At 16.1% G+C, this 15,353-nt stretch overlaps 2 protein-coding genes across 4 annotated transcripts in view; one reads left to right on the plus strand and one right to left on the minus strand.

Moving 5' to 3' along the window:
* The first annotated feature begins 502 nt into the window (after positions 1-502).
* Positions 503-1,910, plus strand: LOC552437 (phospholipid phosphatase 6). 2 transcript variants are annotated; one of them, XM_624811.6, is made up of 4 exons: positions 503-686; positions 980-1,114; positions 1,285-1,384; positions 1,463-1,910. In XM_624811.6, exons 1-4 carry the CDS (start codon positions 678-680, stop codon positions 1,855-1,857), a joined length of 639 nt encoding a protein of 212 aa, XP_624814.3. In that variant the 5' UTR covers positions 503-677; the 3' UTR covers positions 1,858-1,910. The 2 variants fall into 2 exon arrangements, with proteins under 2 accessions (XP_624814.3, XP_016772828.1); XM_016917339.2 differs by having other exon boundaries at positions 517-698.
* Positions 1,911-7,184: 5,274 nt separating this feature from the next.
* Positions 7,185-15,353, minus strand: part of LOC726664 (alpha-tubulin N-acetyltransferase) — a 37,721-nt gene continuing 29,552 nt past the window's right edge. Inside the window, exons 5-8 of one of the 2 annotated variants that reach the window (XM_016917333.2) lie at positions 12,120-12,225; positions 11,789-11,876; positions 10,465-10,511; positions 7,185-7,630 (exon numbers count right to left, since the gene is read on the minus strand). In XM_016917333.2, the coding sequence (XP_016772822.2) occupies positions 7,339-7,630; positions 10,465-10,511; positions 11,789-11,876; positions 12,120-12,225 (533 nt within the window). In that variant the 3' untranslated portion in view covers positions 7,185-7,338. The remainder of the gene's footprint in view (positions 7,631-10,464; positions 10,512-11,788; positions 11,877-12,119; positions 12,226-15,353) is intronic. The other variant, XM_001122385.5, reaches the window with a different exon arrangement.

A 15,353-nucleotide genomic window follows, 5' to 3' on the forward strand; every position in this document is an offset into this window, starting at 1 on the left:
TAAAGATAAAATCATCTATAATGTCTCATAAAGTAATATAAAATAATAGAATTTTCAAAATAATATATACAAAGTACAATTTAATCATTATTGAATTTGAAATAAATATTTTATTTTATTATTTCTATAATTAGTTATTTATTTTAGTTTAATTATTTAATTTAATTTAAAAAAGATAATTTACAGATTCTGAAATAAAATTATTCATTTTAATTATTAATTGGAAAATAAAATAGTTTTAATAAATTTCTTATGCATAATTAAAGGATAAAAATATATATAAATTGTATTTCTAATATTATTATATATTTTTGATATAAATAAAATAATAATAAAAGTTCAAAGTAAATGTAAAGCATTTCAGTTCAAAAGAATAAATTTTGTTGTTAAATAAACTTAGATTATTTTTGTCGTTCTTTACAATTTTTTGTATAATATATTTAATTATTATTTATATTAATTATTATTCATAATTATTTAATTTTATAAGTGACGTCATTTTCTTCGTTATTTTTGCTTCAATTTGACTTGTGAATTTTTACAGATCATGTGAATATATATATAAAAAAGATAATATTGTATAAATTTTAATAATTCATAACAATTCATTAAATAGACTTTCTGGTAATATTAATAATTTAAAAATTGTTTTTTATTAAGTTTATTTACAACGTACTATGAATAAGGTATTATATAAGGTTAATAATAAATATGTTTTTACATTTTATTTATATATATAAATTTTTTGTCTAATAACTTTTTAATCATAATTTTAGTCTTTTAGTTAATAAAAATTGTTTATATTTTACAATATTTTTAAAATTAATTTTATAGATATTATATATTTCGATAATTATTATTTATTGATTACTTACTATTTTTTTATGTAGAATTTTATGTAGAATAATATTATTATATAGAAATATTAAAAAATTTTTATAAAAATATAAAATAGATATTTTGTAAAATATTTTTTCAGAATAAGAAAAGAGAAATTCCATTAATAATAAAAAATACATTAGATCTTGACATTAGATTAACCAAAGTTTTTACAGAATGTATAGAAGATTTAAAACCTATGAGAAAATTAAAAGCATATTATAAGATATTAGAGGTATGTTCATATTTTACAGTTAGATACAATTAATATATAAAAAATATGAAATCAAATTTTTTTGTACATAAAAGTTATCTTAAATAAATATAATGTAAGATTATATTATAAGATAGATTATAATGTATAGATTAATTAATTGTTATATATTATTTATATTATTCATATAGGTATCATGTCATGGGATAATTTGGTTAGCATTGTCACTTGCGTTTATTTGGATTCTTAATTCTAAAAGTTTGTACCAAGTACAAATTAATTTAATAACAGGTGTGTATTAATTCCATTAATGATTTTTTATATATTAAAAGCTAATATTTCATAATATTTAACATTTTATGTTTTTAGCTCTATTACTAGACATTATTATTATTGCTATATTGAAAGCACTGACAGGAAGAAAAAGACCAGCACATAACAATGATCCTTTTTCGATAGGACCTGATAAATATGCTTTTCCCTCAGGTCATGCGTCACGTTCAATGCTTATTTTTTATTTTTTTGCATATATATGGCCTGTATCTGCTATTTTTCTTACAATATTATTAATATGGGTATTTGCTATAGTTATGTCTAGGATTTTAATGAGGAGACATCATATTCTTGATGTTTGTGCAGGATTACTTGTAGGTTATGCTGAAGGAATGCTTATGAATATCTTGTATTTAAATGATGAAACATGTTTAAATTTAGTATCTTGGCTAATTAATGAGAAAATAGCTGGTGCAGAATATGATGTTTAAAATTAATTTATTTCTTAAATATATATTTCTTAAATATAAATTGATATTAAAAAAAATATAAAGCACTCTTATATTATTATTTGACAAGATATAAACAAAATTTAATTTCTAATCAATAGCAGAAAAAAAAGTTTAAAAAAAATAATAATAAGAAATAATATTTAATATTGAGATAATTTTATAATAACTTAAATTCATATCAAATAATATAAATATAATAGATATCTGATATTTTATATTTGTATAACAATTTCATTATTTATATTTGTTTCATTTTATCATTACAAAGTTACAGATTTTTATAAATATCTAATAATTGAAAGTTCAATATTTTTAAAATATGATCATTGAATGTACAATATATAACATAAAAAATATTCATATAATAATTAATTTCATTAAAAATATTGTAGAAATTTAGTTATTAGAACATATTTTAAAAAAATAAATAATATATATATTTTTTATAAATCTATAAAATAATTTAAAACAAATTACAATACATCTCTTATTAAAATATTTAAAAAATATAGATTTTGTGATTAATTTTTTATTTTTTGCTAAGATTCTTATTATATTGATAAGATTTTTTTATTTAAATAATTTTATTCATTTTAAAATTTTGTTTTTTTACAATATATGAAACTTTGAATAAATTTTTTGCTTTTTTCAAATTACATTATGTTATACTATATTTTTTAAATATAGTATTTGTTAATATATTATAGGAACAGATAGCAATTTTTTGAAATTTAATAAAAATTTAGAAAAATATGTAGATTGTTAATATGTGGAATTGTAAATTTGTGAATATCTTTTTTTATAATTTTTTTAAAAATCAAAACAAACAAAAAATGTAAAAATATTATTTGAAGTTTATTTAAATTATATACAATATAAATTCATATTAGATGAAATAATGGGGACATTCTGTATTGTTTATTTATTGAAATTTTTTTAATAACCAAATTTCTATAATGTTTTAAATGAAATTAATTACTGTAGAAATATTAGTTACATCATTGCGTAATTTGTGTTGAAACTTATTTTTATTTTATTGAATTCAATAAGATTAGAAATTAATAAAAAAAACTTTTCTATTCAGCATACATAAATCTAATATCCAATATAGTATTCAGTATATTTTGTAAGAAGAAAAGATGATTATATATTTACATTTGATCTTTTGTAACATACACATTATCTAAATTTTAATCAAAATACAATTTTGAAATATTTCTAAAAGCATTCAATTTTTGATAGCATTTTATGTCAGCATTCGTCAACTTTAAATATATTATTTCTGAATCAAAAACTATGGTATGATATAAAATAGAAAACAAATTGAAACCAATATTACAAATAGTTATATTTATGAAAAATGTGAAAATTTTTATATATTTAAAAAATGATAATATGAAATTCTAATTGGTAAATTGAAAGCGATCAATATTATTTATAATAGGAAAAAAATTACATGAGATTAAAAATGGATTTCAAACATTATTATTTAATTTTTTATAATAATTTAAGCATTTTCACGAAATCAAAAAGTATATTTCTAATTTTTTATATATCATTCTTTTTTTTCTTCAATTATAAACGATTGTTGTGATATTTTCAAAATAGTTTGATGATATATATTAATTTATTGCAATAAAAAATTTTATAAAATTTTTTCTTTGTTTATAAATATGTAAAAAAAAATTCAAAAAAATTTATAATATTAAATTTCTATTGTAACATAAAATCATATTATATATGTATATAATCATATATAAATTCATATATATGTGTATATATATATATATATATATATGTATGTATTACTTTATATATTAATTTAATAAATGTAGTTTTTTTATTTTTTAGATATATTTAAATACAATGGGATATATTTATAAGAAGTATTCATAATTTACAATATAAAAGTAAAAGTAACATTTTTTATATTATACACATATATTTTATAATATCTATTTTTGGTAAATATATAAAAGGATAAAGTTTATGAATTTATAAGATGAAATCGGAAATTTGTTATAAATCGAGATAGAAAATTATATTTATAGTTCGAAATAAAAAGAAAATCAAATATCATAACGAAATTAGAAAATTTCAATAAATAAATTAAATTTTTCAAGTTTTCAAGTTTTCAAATAAATTAAATTTAAATTTTTTAAATACAAATGAAACTGGTTAATTCTATGTAGCATAATAATAAACTGATAGGTAACCTATTTTATTTATATTTTAAATAAGGAAAATATAGAATCTATTAAATTAAAATAATATATTATAATAATATATTACGTATTAAATATAAAATTAAAAAACTATTTTTCAAGAAAATGAAATTTAAAAATTCAATTATAGAATTCTTTGATATATAATATATTCAATTCCGGTATATTTTTCCTTCTCTTTTTTCTTGTTTTTTTTTTTTTTTATGAATATATTAATCTAAAAAAGTATTGATAATAATAACAATGAATAATGATTTTTATTCAGTATATATACTATTTGAATCTTCTGAGAATGTAGAATTTGTAATTATATTTACAATATTGCAATTAATTATCATTTTATTGAAATAAGTTATTAATTATCAATATATAAATTTTTTTTAAATGAATATGATTAATATCGCTAGCGTGATAACTATATAATATATTTTTATCTTTATTTCAAATTATAAATAGTTATAATACAAAATCAAAATTAATTTGTATATAATCGAACTTATAGATATACAATAATTTTATAAAGTGTTAGTATATTCTTTAAAACATAGGTAAGTTCTTTAAAATTGGATTATTTGGAGAAGTTAGAAAAATTTAGATGATGTAAAAAATTTTTGAAAAAGTTGCTATTGATTGGATTTGCGAAACGAATAGTAAGGATCTTTTTTTTTTTAACTTTTTTATCTATGCTTTTAATGAAAATTTTTAATATATTTTATAAACTTCTATCAATTATATATATGTTCTAAAAATTGTATCAAAATCTATTAACATTGCTATGAACTGCAAACAATAAAAGATGATGAAAATTGTAATATTTTCGATCTAAATTCTAAAAATTTTTATAAAAAACAAATTTTAATTTCTTTAGATTGTTTATTTTTAATCAAATGATTTCAATGAAACAGCATATATATATATAATATATATATAATTAATATAAGTTTTCATTTTAGTCTCAAATAAAAAAATTATAAAAAGCAACTTTGACTATTTTTTTCAAAATAATCGAAGTCAATTTCGTACTTGATATTTGATTTATTGCGGTATGTAAAGATTATAATGCCGGACAAAATAAAAAAATTTAATATATATTATAATTTAATATTTGTACATTTTGCATAATTAGAAGAATAAAATTTAGTAAATTGTACATCTTATATATTTAATATGTCTTTTGAAGTAAGCATATTAGATTTTTAATTTGTATGATATATAGAAAAGAAGAATAATATATGTATAAAAAATATAAAAAAAAAAGAAACTAAATATTAGTTAAATTTTAGTTATATTTATTTTTATAAATATAAGTATTAATTTATATCTATAGAAAAAAAAGAAAATGATAATAATAATAATAATTGATAATAAGCTTTGTCAATAATGAAATTGATAAAGTTGATTTAAAATTCTAAATATATAAACATTTTATAAAAATTTTATTAAAAATATTTTTTAATATTCTTTGTTTTAAATTTTTACTTTTTATTTTCATATTGCATATATTTTGTTAATTCCAAAGAATTCTTTAACTGAAATTCAATTTCAGCCGATTATACGTTTAACTAATACATCTGAATCTCTTATTTGGAAGAGTCATATTAATTTCAATGACACAATACTAATCGCAATACTAAAGATTATAGTATGTTAAAAAAAAGATGCTGAGAAAAGAGTTCAAAAATTTAAAAAATTTATAGCATTCATCAAAAAAAACCAAAAATACCTAATCAATATAAATTATAATATTGCAATCAATATTTTTGACATAAAATTATTATTGATAAAAATTCGATGTCATGAATGAATTTTTTTGCAATACATGTAAATAAAGAAATTAACTCAGAGTTTTTTAACACAATTATAATATTATTAAATAATTAATTTATTAATAATTTATTAATAATTATTTCACACAAATATGAAAACCATTAGCAATATGGTTTTTTTTAAATATCCAATTGTATTACATTTATTTTTTTATTAATTATTTTAGAAATTTTATTGTAACTTCTTTCATTTTTTTAATGATATATAATTAATTCTGCAAATTATATGTTTTATTGTTTTATTATTTTTACTCAATTTAAATTATAAATACTTAGTTAAAAAAACATTTTAATAATATTGAAAAGAACAGGAATTTTATTACTAGAAAAAAATATGGTTTTTTTCTTCGATTTTTTTCAATTATATCAACTTGTATAATTTTTAATGATGGGTAATTTCTGTACATTATTTACTAACTTCATTATGTCGTAGTTACATTATTGTCATTATTTTCAATTTAAAAATTTTATTTATAATAAATAAGATAATTTAAAGTCATTAAATAATTAATATATTAATAATTAATAATTAATACATTAATAAATTTGTTTCCAAAATCTTAAACATACTATAATAATATTTTGCAAATATAAATTTAGTATGCATAATGATGTACGGTTTTAAGTAACATTCACTGTATGTTTAAAAATTATTAATTTAGGACATATTTTAATTTGAAGTTTGTAAAATTTACAAACAATATCATATTTTATAAATAATAAAATTAATCGTGAATTATAATTTTATTTTGTTTTTTTATTGTATTTTTTAATAACAATAATAAAAATAACAATAATTATTATTTTTATTATTTTATTTTATTTTTATATTGTATTCTGAAAAATAAAAATAGATAATAGATCACAAAATAAGAAAAGTAAAATATATAAATAATATTTTTTTATTTTTTTTTCTTAATATAACATTAAATCTACAATTGAAATTCGAAAAAATACAAAAAATGATCATCATCACAGATATAAAATATCATTTTTAAAAAGTATAACTTTTATGATTAAATTTTAAATTATAAAATTTTAATTAAAAACTTTTTAAATTATAAAATTAATTAAATAAAAATAATCAAATATTAGAAAATTTCTTTATTTTTTATTTAGTACAATGTTATATATAAATTAACAATAATCAATAATAATTTTGTGATTGATTGATATAAAAAAAAATCTTTTTTATTAACTATGATCTATATTTCTTTTTACTTTTTTTTTTTATATAAATTTCATTAATAATGTATTTATCTTAAGTGCTATATTTTTTCAGTTTTCATCAAACTTAAAAATTTTTTTTTCGCTGATATTTTATTCTGAGAAGTGAAGCTTTATAATCTTATTGCACATACAAACGTATAATTTTTAATATAATTCTAACATTGTCGCAATTTTATTATTTACCATAAAGGGGAATGATAGAATTTTAAATCTAATCGACTATGTTGATTGCCAGCTACTTCTTGGCTACATGAAGGCGAAGATTTCACATTTTTTTCAGTTTTCTCTGTTTCCCGTAAAATTGTAACTAGAGGACTTGCTTGATAATCAGGTAAAGCAGGTGTTGGTACTGTTGACAATTCATTTGTACGTTGCTTCTGTTCTTCTTCCGAATAAAGACTCAGTGACCGTGGTCGTTCTGGTTTCAGTTGTATTGTAGCCAAAGTGCTCGATTTTTCACTGAAAAAATAACTTTCCATGAAAATGTCATGTTTATAGTAATGATAAAATGCATATAATTATAATTATTTGTATAATACATCTATATATTATCAAATTATATTATTATAATTATATTAAATCGAAATAAATATAAATCTTATTAATAGTAAATATTAATAAATAAATATTTGAAAATATTAAAATATAATATTTTTTTAATATTTAAAATGAATAAAATATTTTCTTTTTTTTTTACATGCTTTTTTTAAATATATATAGACATTTTATAATTAATAGTAGATATTTAATAAGTAAAAAATATTAGAAAATATTAGAATAGATTTTTTTTAATGTAAACTGAAGTAATTGAATAAAATATTTTCTTTTTTTAAATAAATTGTCATTTTATCTTCATATAAAATGTTCCATATTAAATGTTTCAAATTGTTTTCTTCAATATTAATATAGTTTCATTTACATAATTTTTTTGCAAATTAAAAGTTATATAAGATTCAATTAATAAAAATTTTAAAAATAAATCTCAAAAAATGGAAAAAATATCGGTTATTTTTTTTCAAGTGAAATGTAAATATTATTTTTTATTATTATATTTATTTTTTAATTATTATTAAATAATAATAATTATATTAATAATATTTAACAATTAATAACATTTTAACTTTTATGTTTGTTTTGATCTATTTTCTATATAGTAAATTTCTTTTCTATATTTATGTATATAGAGTATTCTTTAATATAATTTATGTAAAATAAAAAAAAAAATTTGTCAAATAAGTATTATTAGATTGAATACTAATAAAAAATTAATTTTAAAAAATAAAAGATTGCTTTTTAAAATGCATTGAGATTTATTCCCAAAATTTTTTTTATTAATAATTGGTTTTTATATATCATTCAATTTATAAAAAAATATTCATATTTTCGAAGAAACAATTTATTAAGCATTATATGGAACATTTTGTATAATTCAAATAAAATAATAAATATTTCTTAACAAAAATAAAAAATAAAATAAAATAAAACATCATGCATCATGGATTAAAACTTTTGCAAGCGAAGTGAAAAAAATTACTTACTCTGAAAATAAGAATAAAAGGAACATGTTGCCATTGTGCAGAGGATTTTGGGAATATTGAACTGGTCTTTTTCATAGGAGTGGAATCGCTTAATATCTGTCAATGAAAAGGAAATAAATATAAAGTCCATGCAGCATATTTAATGAACACACTTTAATCATCTACACAGATGCGAATGATTATTTAATACATATTATAATAAATAAATATAAATATATACATACGCAAATTAATCTAACAAAAAATACGTGTTTAGCAAATTAACTATATCTATATCTCAAAAATAAAATAATAGAATAACAGTAAATGATAACCATTTTATTTAAGAATTAAATATTGAAAATCCTTTGTAGAATTTTTTACATTTTCAAAAATATTATAATTTTTATCTACCTTATATACTATCATTATTTTAATATTTCAATTTCTATAATTTCTTTAGATTTCTATAAAGAATTTTCATTCTATGTTTTATGAAATTATGAAATATTTACAATTTATAATGAACAAAATCAATATTAATATTATACCATAGTCTGTTATAATTTTCTATATTCTTTTATATAAAAACAAATTAATTTTTTTGTAATTAAATAAATATTAAAATAAAAAATACACAACATAAAAATTTTCTAATTAATAAAAAAAAATATAATCAAATTGTTGTGCGTGTGTGCGCGCGCGCGCGTGTGTGTGTGTGTGTGTGTGTGTGTATGCGCGCGCGCGTGTGTGTATTTGTATCTATAAAAAAAAATGATGTTCAAATTAAACTTCAAGTCAATATTTAAAAATTTAAGTAAGGAAAAAGTTTAAGAAATATACATATAATGTTCGATTAAATGTGTGCTGGCAAGGAATAATATATTCAATGTAAAAATGTAAAAATAGTGAAGCTGTTTATATATTATATTATGTTATATATTATTGTGTTATTTATGTTTTTTTTAATCTTTTAACGATCAATTTTGAATATTTCAAAATCTTGATGAACAGCTAATGTATGGTTTATTATTTGTTTATATATATATACACACATATTAATATAAATATATAAATATATATGAGATATACAAGAAAGACAATAGATAATGCATTATCTTTTCATCGAAATTTTAAGATATTTAAAATTAGTCAATAATAAATATACAAAGAATATTTAAAAATTTATTAACTAGCATTTTTCTCATAAATTAAGTCATAAATCATATAAAAAAAATCATATAATTTTAAAGATTATAATCATACATATAAGTAAATTTGTTTTGACATATGGTTTCATAAATTTTGCAACATTTAAAAAATAAAAACATTAAAAATCATTTTCATTTCTCGAAAAATATTGAAAATATAAAAAAATTGAGATATATTATTACAGCTTAGAAAACAAAAAAACTTTTTATTTTAACATTTTTTTCTAATATTTATCTTTTATGAGAATAATGCTTTTAAATCTTTGAATACCTATATATAATAAATTCATATAATAAATATATATATAATAAATTCAGTGTTTAATAAATATTATAAATCTAATATATCGTTATTAATTACTGCATATTTAAATCATCGACATAGTTTAAAATAGTGTTATTATTCATCTAGAATTATCTGAATACTGAAAAACTAATTAAAATTGTAAAATTAGATGTCCATGAGGACTTCTGCACGTAGATAAAAAGAAATTAATCATTAATTAATATATGAATTAAATCCAATTTTTATAGAATCATTCAACTATTTAAATAATTATTTTTTTATTTTACTTACCCAGTACGCTCGGCAGATGAACCAAGCATGGTAGTATTATGGATTATCTAGAATCAAATAATTATGTGTTCTTAATTATAATATATGATATTTATAGAATATCTTTGAAGAATTGATTATATCTAGAGACCAAGAAAAAAATTAGTACGCAAAAATATCGATTAAAACTCATTTATTAAGTTATAAACAATTTAAATTTATGTCTAAAAAATATAAAAATAGATTAAACAATGACAGAGATGAAAAAATCTTACAAGATATTTCACGAATATATTAATCTTATATGTATATGTGTATATAATATATATGTGTATACTATATTGTGAATAATGATGAAATTTGAAATACTTCTAATTACTCCAAATGCATATTATATATCAAGTAAATTTTAATCTCTTAATTTTTATTTTTATTCTTAAGTCTAAAAATTTTAAAGAATTATTTATCTCTTAATTATATATTTTTCAATATTAGGTAGATTTGAGTCAGAATTATATAATTCCCATTCTAGACATTGATTAATTCTCAAAAACGAATAAAACTAAAAAGTAAATAATAAAAATGAGACAAAACTTTCGAATTTTTTAAGATTCATACAAAAAACTTTCGGAAATTTTGGGAATTCAAATTATATTCAAAATGATTCGAATTTTTTGCCATTTTACAAATTTAAAATAATTCGTATTCTATCCTTAATTATAAACAGTATTATTATAAATATTAAAAAACGCATTTATTACGAGAAAATTTTTCAGATATTTAATTTAAAAAAATGAAGTTAATTATATACAGTAATAATTAAAAGTTATAATATTGAAATAAATTTGAACTATTTGTTTAAAAAATTTAATATCGATTAAAAAATCGATTAAAATTTACTATGAACAGCTATGAAACATAAAAAATGTTTATATATAATATTTAAATGTAATAATATAAATATAATATTTTTTACTTATATATATTTATTTTAATTATTAGAAGATAAAATATTGTAAATAAAAAATGTTCAATCATTATTTTTTTAAAACTAACTGTTCATTTGAAAAAAATCTACTTATTAATATTTTGTATTAGCAATTGGCAAATTATATTTATAAAAATATTATTAAATAAAATATTATAATTTATCTGAGGTTATTTAAAATTATTTTAAATATTAATCTTAATAAATTAATATAAAATATTTAATTTATATGTATCCATATTTAATGAAAAAGATATATATGTGTTTTTAACTTATTTTATATTTTATTATAAATTAAATTAAAGAATTATATGATATATAATTTTGACAATTATCGATTTTTTATATCGTACTTACATTGGCCATGGAACAAGGCGGTCGTGCTGCAGCATATCTACCAAATGAAGTGCGTGAAATAGAGGAAGAGTAAGAAACACCATTCAAACTGAAATCAAGAAATTATCGATCTGATTTTTTAAAATAATTTAAATTTAATTAAATAATTAAATAATTAAATTTAAAATAATAATAATTGTATTGTATTAAAAATATTTAGAGAATCATAAAATTTATTATTTAATATAAGATATTAACTTAAAATATTCTTCATTTATAGTATTAACATAATATCTATAATATCTATAAATTTTCTAATTATATTAAGTATTATAAATAATAATCTATGTACCTAGAATTACTCTTTGCAATGTTATTATGTATGGCGTTCGATGCACCGATATCAATCGAATTTTTTGGGGGCAAGCTATATCTATTAGTTCTCACATCCTGATGTTCTGTAAAATATAAAACAAATATTATTACATAAATAATATTATACATACATAAACAAAATTATCCAAAAATCTAAAAATTTAATAAATTTTTTTTATATTAAATAATAATCATAATTTCTTCCTTTTATACATAAAAATCTTTTCTATTTTATTTTTGATTATATATATATTATAACTTTTTCCAATGTTCCTTTGTTTCTTGTCATATTTTAATAATTTTTAATAATGTAAATCTATTTTCAATAATATCTTTATTAATCTTTAATAATATGATTTTTTCTTTAATAATTATAAATTAATTTTTATTAATAAAAATAATTTAATACTAATAAAATGCTAATAAAAATAGTATAAAAAGTAATTAAATAATTATATTATTAGTAAAAACAAAAGACAACAGGAACTTAATAATCGTTTAATTTTAATAAAAATAAGCAGAATATCAAATTATATATAATTATATATATATTTTTTAGATTAAAATTTAAAATTCTTTAATAGAATAATATTACTATTACTATTGTATCATATATTTAATATATAATTAATAACTTATATTAAATATATAAAATATTAATATATAAAATATATAAAATACATAATATATTAAATATATTAAAAAGTAATTACTTACTATTTTAATTTATAATTTATGATCATTTTCACATTATATAATTTAAAATCAAATCAATTTTATATTAGAAATTATCTTATGTCAAAAACATTTGATCAATTCTATTATAATCAATAAAATTAAAATTCAGCGAGTTTATCACTGAAAAACAGTTTTGAATCAATAAAAAGATTTATATAATAAGATACATTACATAGAATGACATTGACCGGGATTTTATACTTCTTTAAGTAAGAATTATCGATTTAGGGCACCAGCTATTAAAGAATGAAATATAAGACGAATCCAATCTTCGTTATATTATTTTTTGAAATCAGATCAACAATGGATTCATAAATTGCTCTATTAATATTTTGCAGAGATGTTTTGAAGACATTTCATTAAATTTTTAAATTATTAAAAATTGTACTTATATTATTTTATATATACAAATTAATATATTTAAAATTTTTATAAAAAATAAACAATTTTGAAAATATATAATTATAATTTATCTTTTTATACATAAGAAATCTATTTTTATTAGATAAAAAATTTATTTAAATGATAATAATATATATAATTTTTGCAATTTTTATAATAATAAAATAGAAATTATATCAAATTATATCTATATATTATTATATAGTATATATTATATATATATATATAATAATTGATTGAAATAATATAAATTTTATTTTTATTTATTTTTATATCTATCTTCTATTCTACTTTATCTTTATTTTCTTGTAATCTACATTTAAATTTTTTTTTAAATATACATGTATAATAAATAATAAATGTAATATGAAAGTTATATCTTTTTATTTTATCATTTTTTATGAAATCGCATTTATATAATAATTAGATAATAACCGTGTAGATAACTCTTTCTTGTATTTAAAAATTAAAATACACAAAAAAACAATTCATCATTTACATATAGAGTGAAACTTATATAAAAGAAAAAGAATACATAAAATGATATTTTTTTGTTCCTATTTTTCTTGTTTATTATAGGATAAATTTTATAAAATTCAAATTAAAATATCTCTTAATAATTTTTATTACAAATGGCTTAATAATTTTTTTAAGAAATAATTATTTATTGATTAATTTATTAAAAAATATATGATTTTATTTAAAAAAGGAATTTTAATCTTTATATATCTTCTAAATATTATTTTTATTTTCAAAAAAATTAATAACATATTATATAATATCATATTATATTCTTTTTTACAACATATATACAATTTGTAAAAAATATCCAATCAATATAGATCTTACAATTATATTCTTTCGATATGAAATTATTCTTATTATCAACGATTTAATATCAAATGAGTTTTTTAATACATTGAATATATAAAAAAGAATTGATCTAGAATAATATTAACTCAAGTTATTTAACATAATTAATAATATTATATTATATATTATATATAATATATTATATATTATATTATAATATATAATATTAATAACATTATTATTATATTATATTAAAAAAAATGATTTCATAAATGCGAATAAAGTAAAAACCATTATCAAGGTCTTATATAAAATATTTATATTTGAATAATAACCAGATGTGAATAAACACTAAAAATTTGCACTTCATTTGAGTCGAAAAAATTAATTGTAGAACATATTGATATATTGATTGGATATTTTCTTTTGATAACTATAAATCTTTAAAGTTTTGAATTTTTTTTTAAAAATTTTATGAAGTTAATGAAGTTTTAATGAAGAAAAATCATGGAATAATAACTAGAACTAATAAAAATCTCATTTTTTAACATTTTGAGGCATAAATCTTTTTTGCTTTAATTCATGTAATTAAAATTTTTAATTTTTTTAAATAAATTTAATAAATATGTTAGTTTTATATGTATATAGAATATAATAAATTATATATGAAATAATATATTTTTTATATATTTAAATATTACTTTGTAATATTACTGAATACAATAATATTATTTTTATTTTTAGATGGGAAATCAATCCTTATAATTCAGCATTTTTTATGTTTTATATTTTTTTATATTTTTTTTTATTTTGTATTATTATAAGATTATATTTAAAAAAAATCGAAAAGCGCTAAAATTATTTTATCCTCCATTTGATATTATATAGAATTATATATAGAATTTTTATTTAGTACATATTTAATATATTTAAATAAATAATAACTTTTGAAAAATTAATTTTTGAAAAATTAATTGGAAATAAAAGAAAAATTTTATATAAGAATTAAATTTGGTTTAGATAAAACAAAAATAGAATGAAATTATTTTCATTTTATTTCTATATTACATATCTAACTTAAATTTAAATTATTTATATGTAATGATATTTTTTATATTATTATTATTAATCGTATTTATTTTAGCCTTTAGAATCAATATTCCAAAAATATATGAATATTAACATATATATGTATAAGTTATTGTGCTATATATACATAAGATTTAAATAAATTATATACATTCTATATATACATAAG

This window comes from Apis mellifera, linkage group LG7 (genome assembly GCF_003254395.2).
Source record: "Apis mellifera strain DH4 linkage group LG7, Amel_HAv3.1, whole genome shotgun sequence".
NCBI classification, from domain to species: Eukaryota; Metazoa; Arthropoda; class Insecta; order Hymenoptera; family Apidae; genus Apis; species Apis mellifera.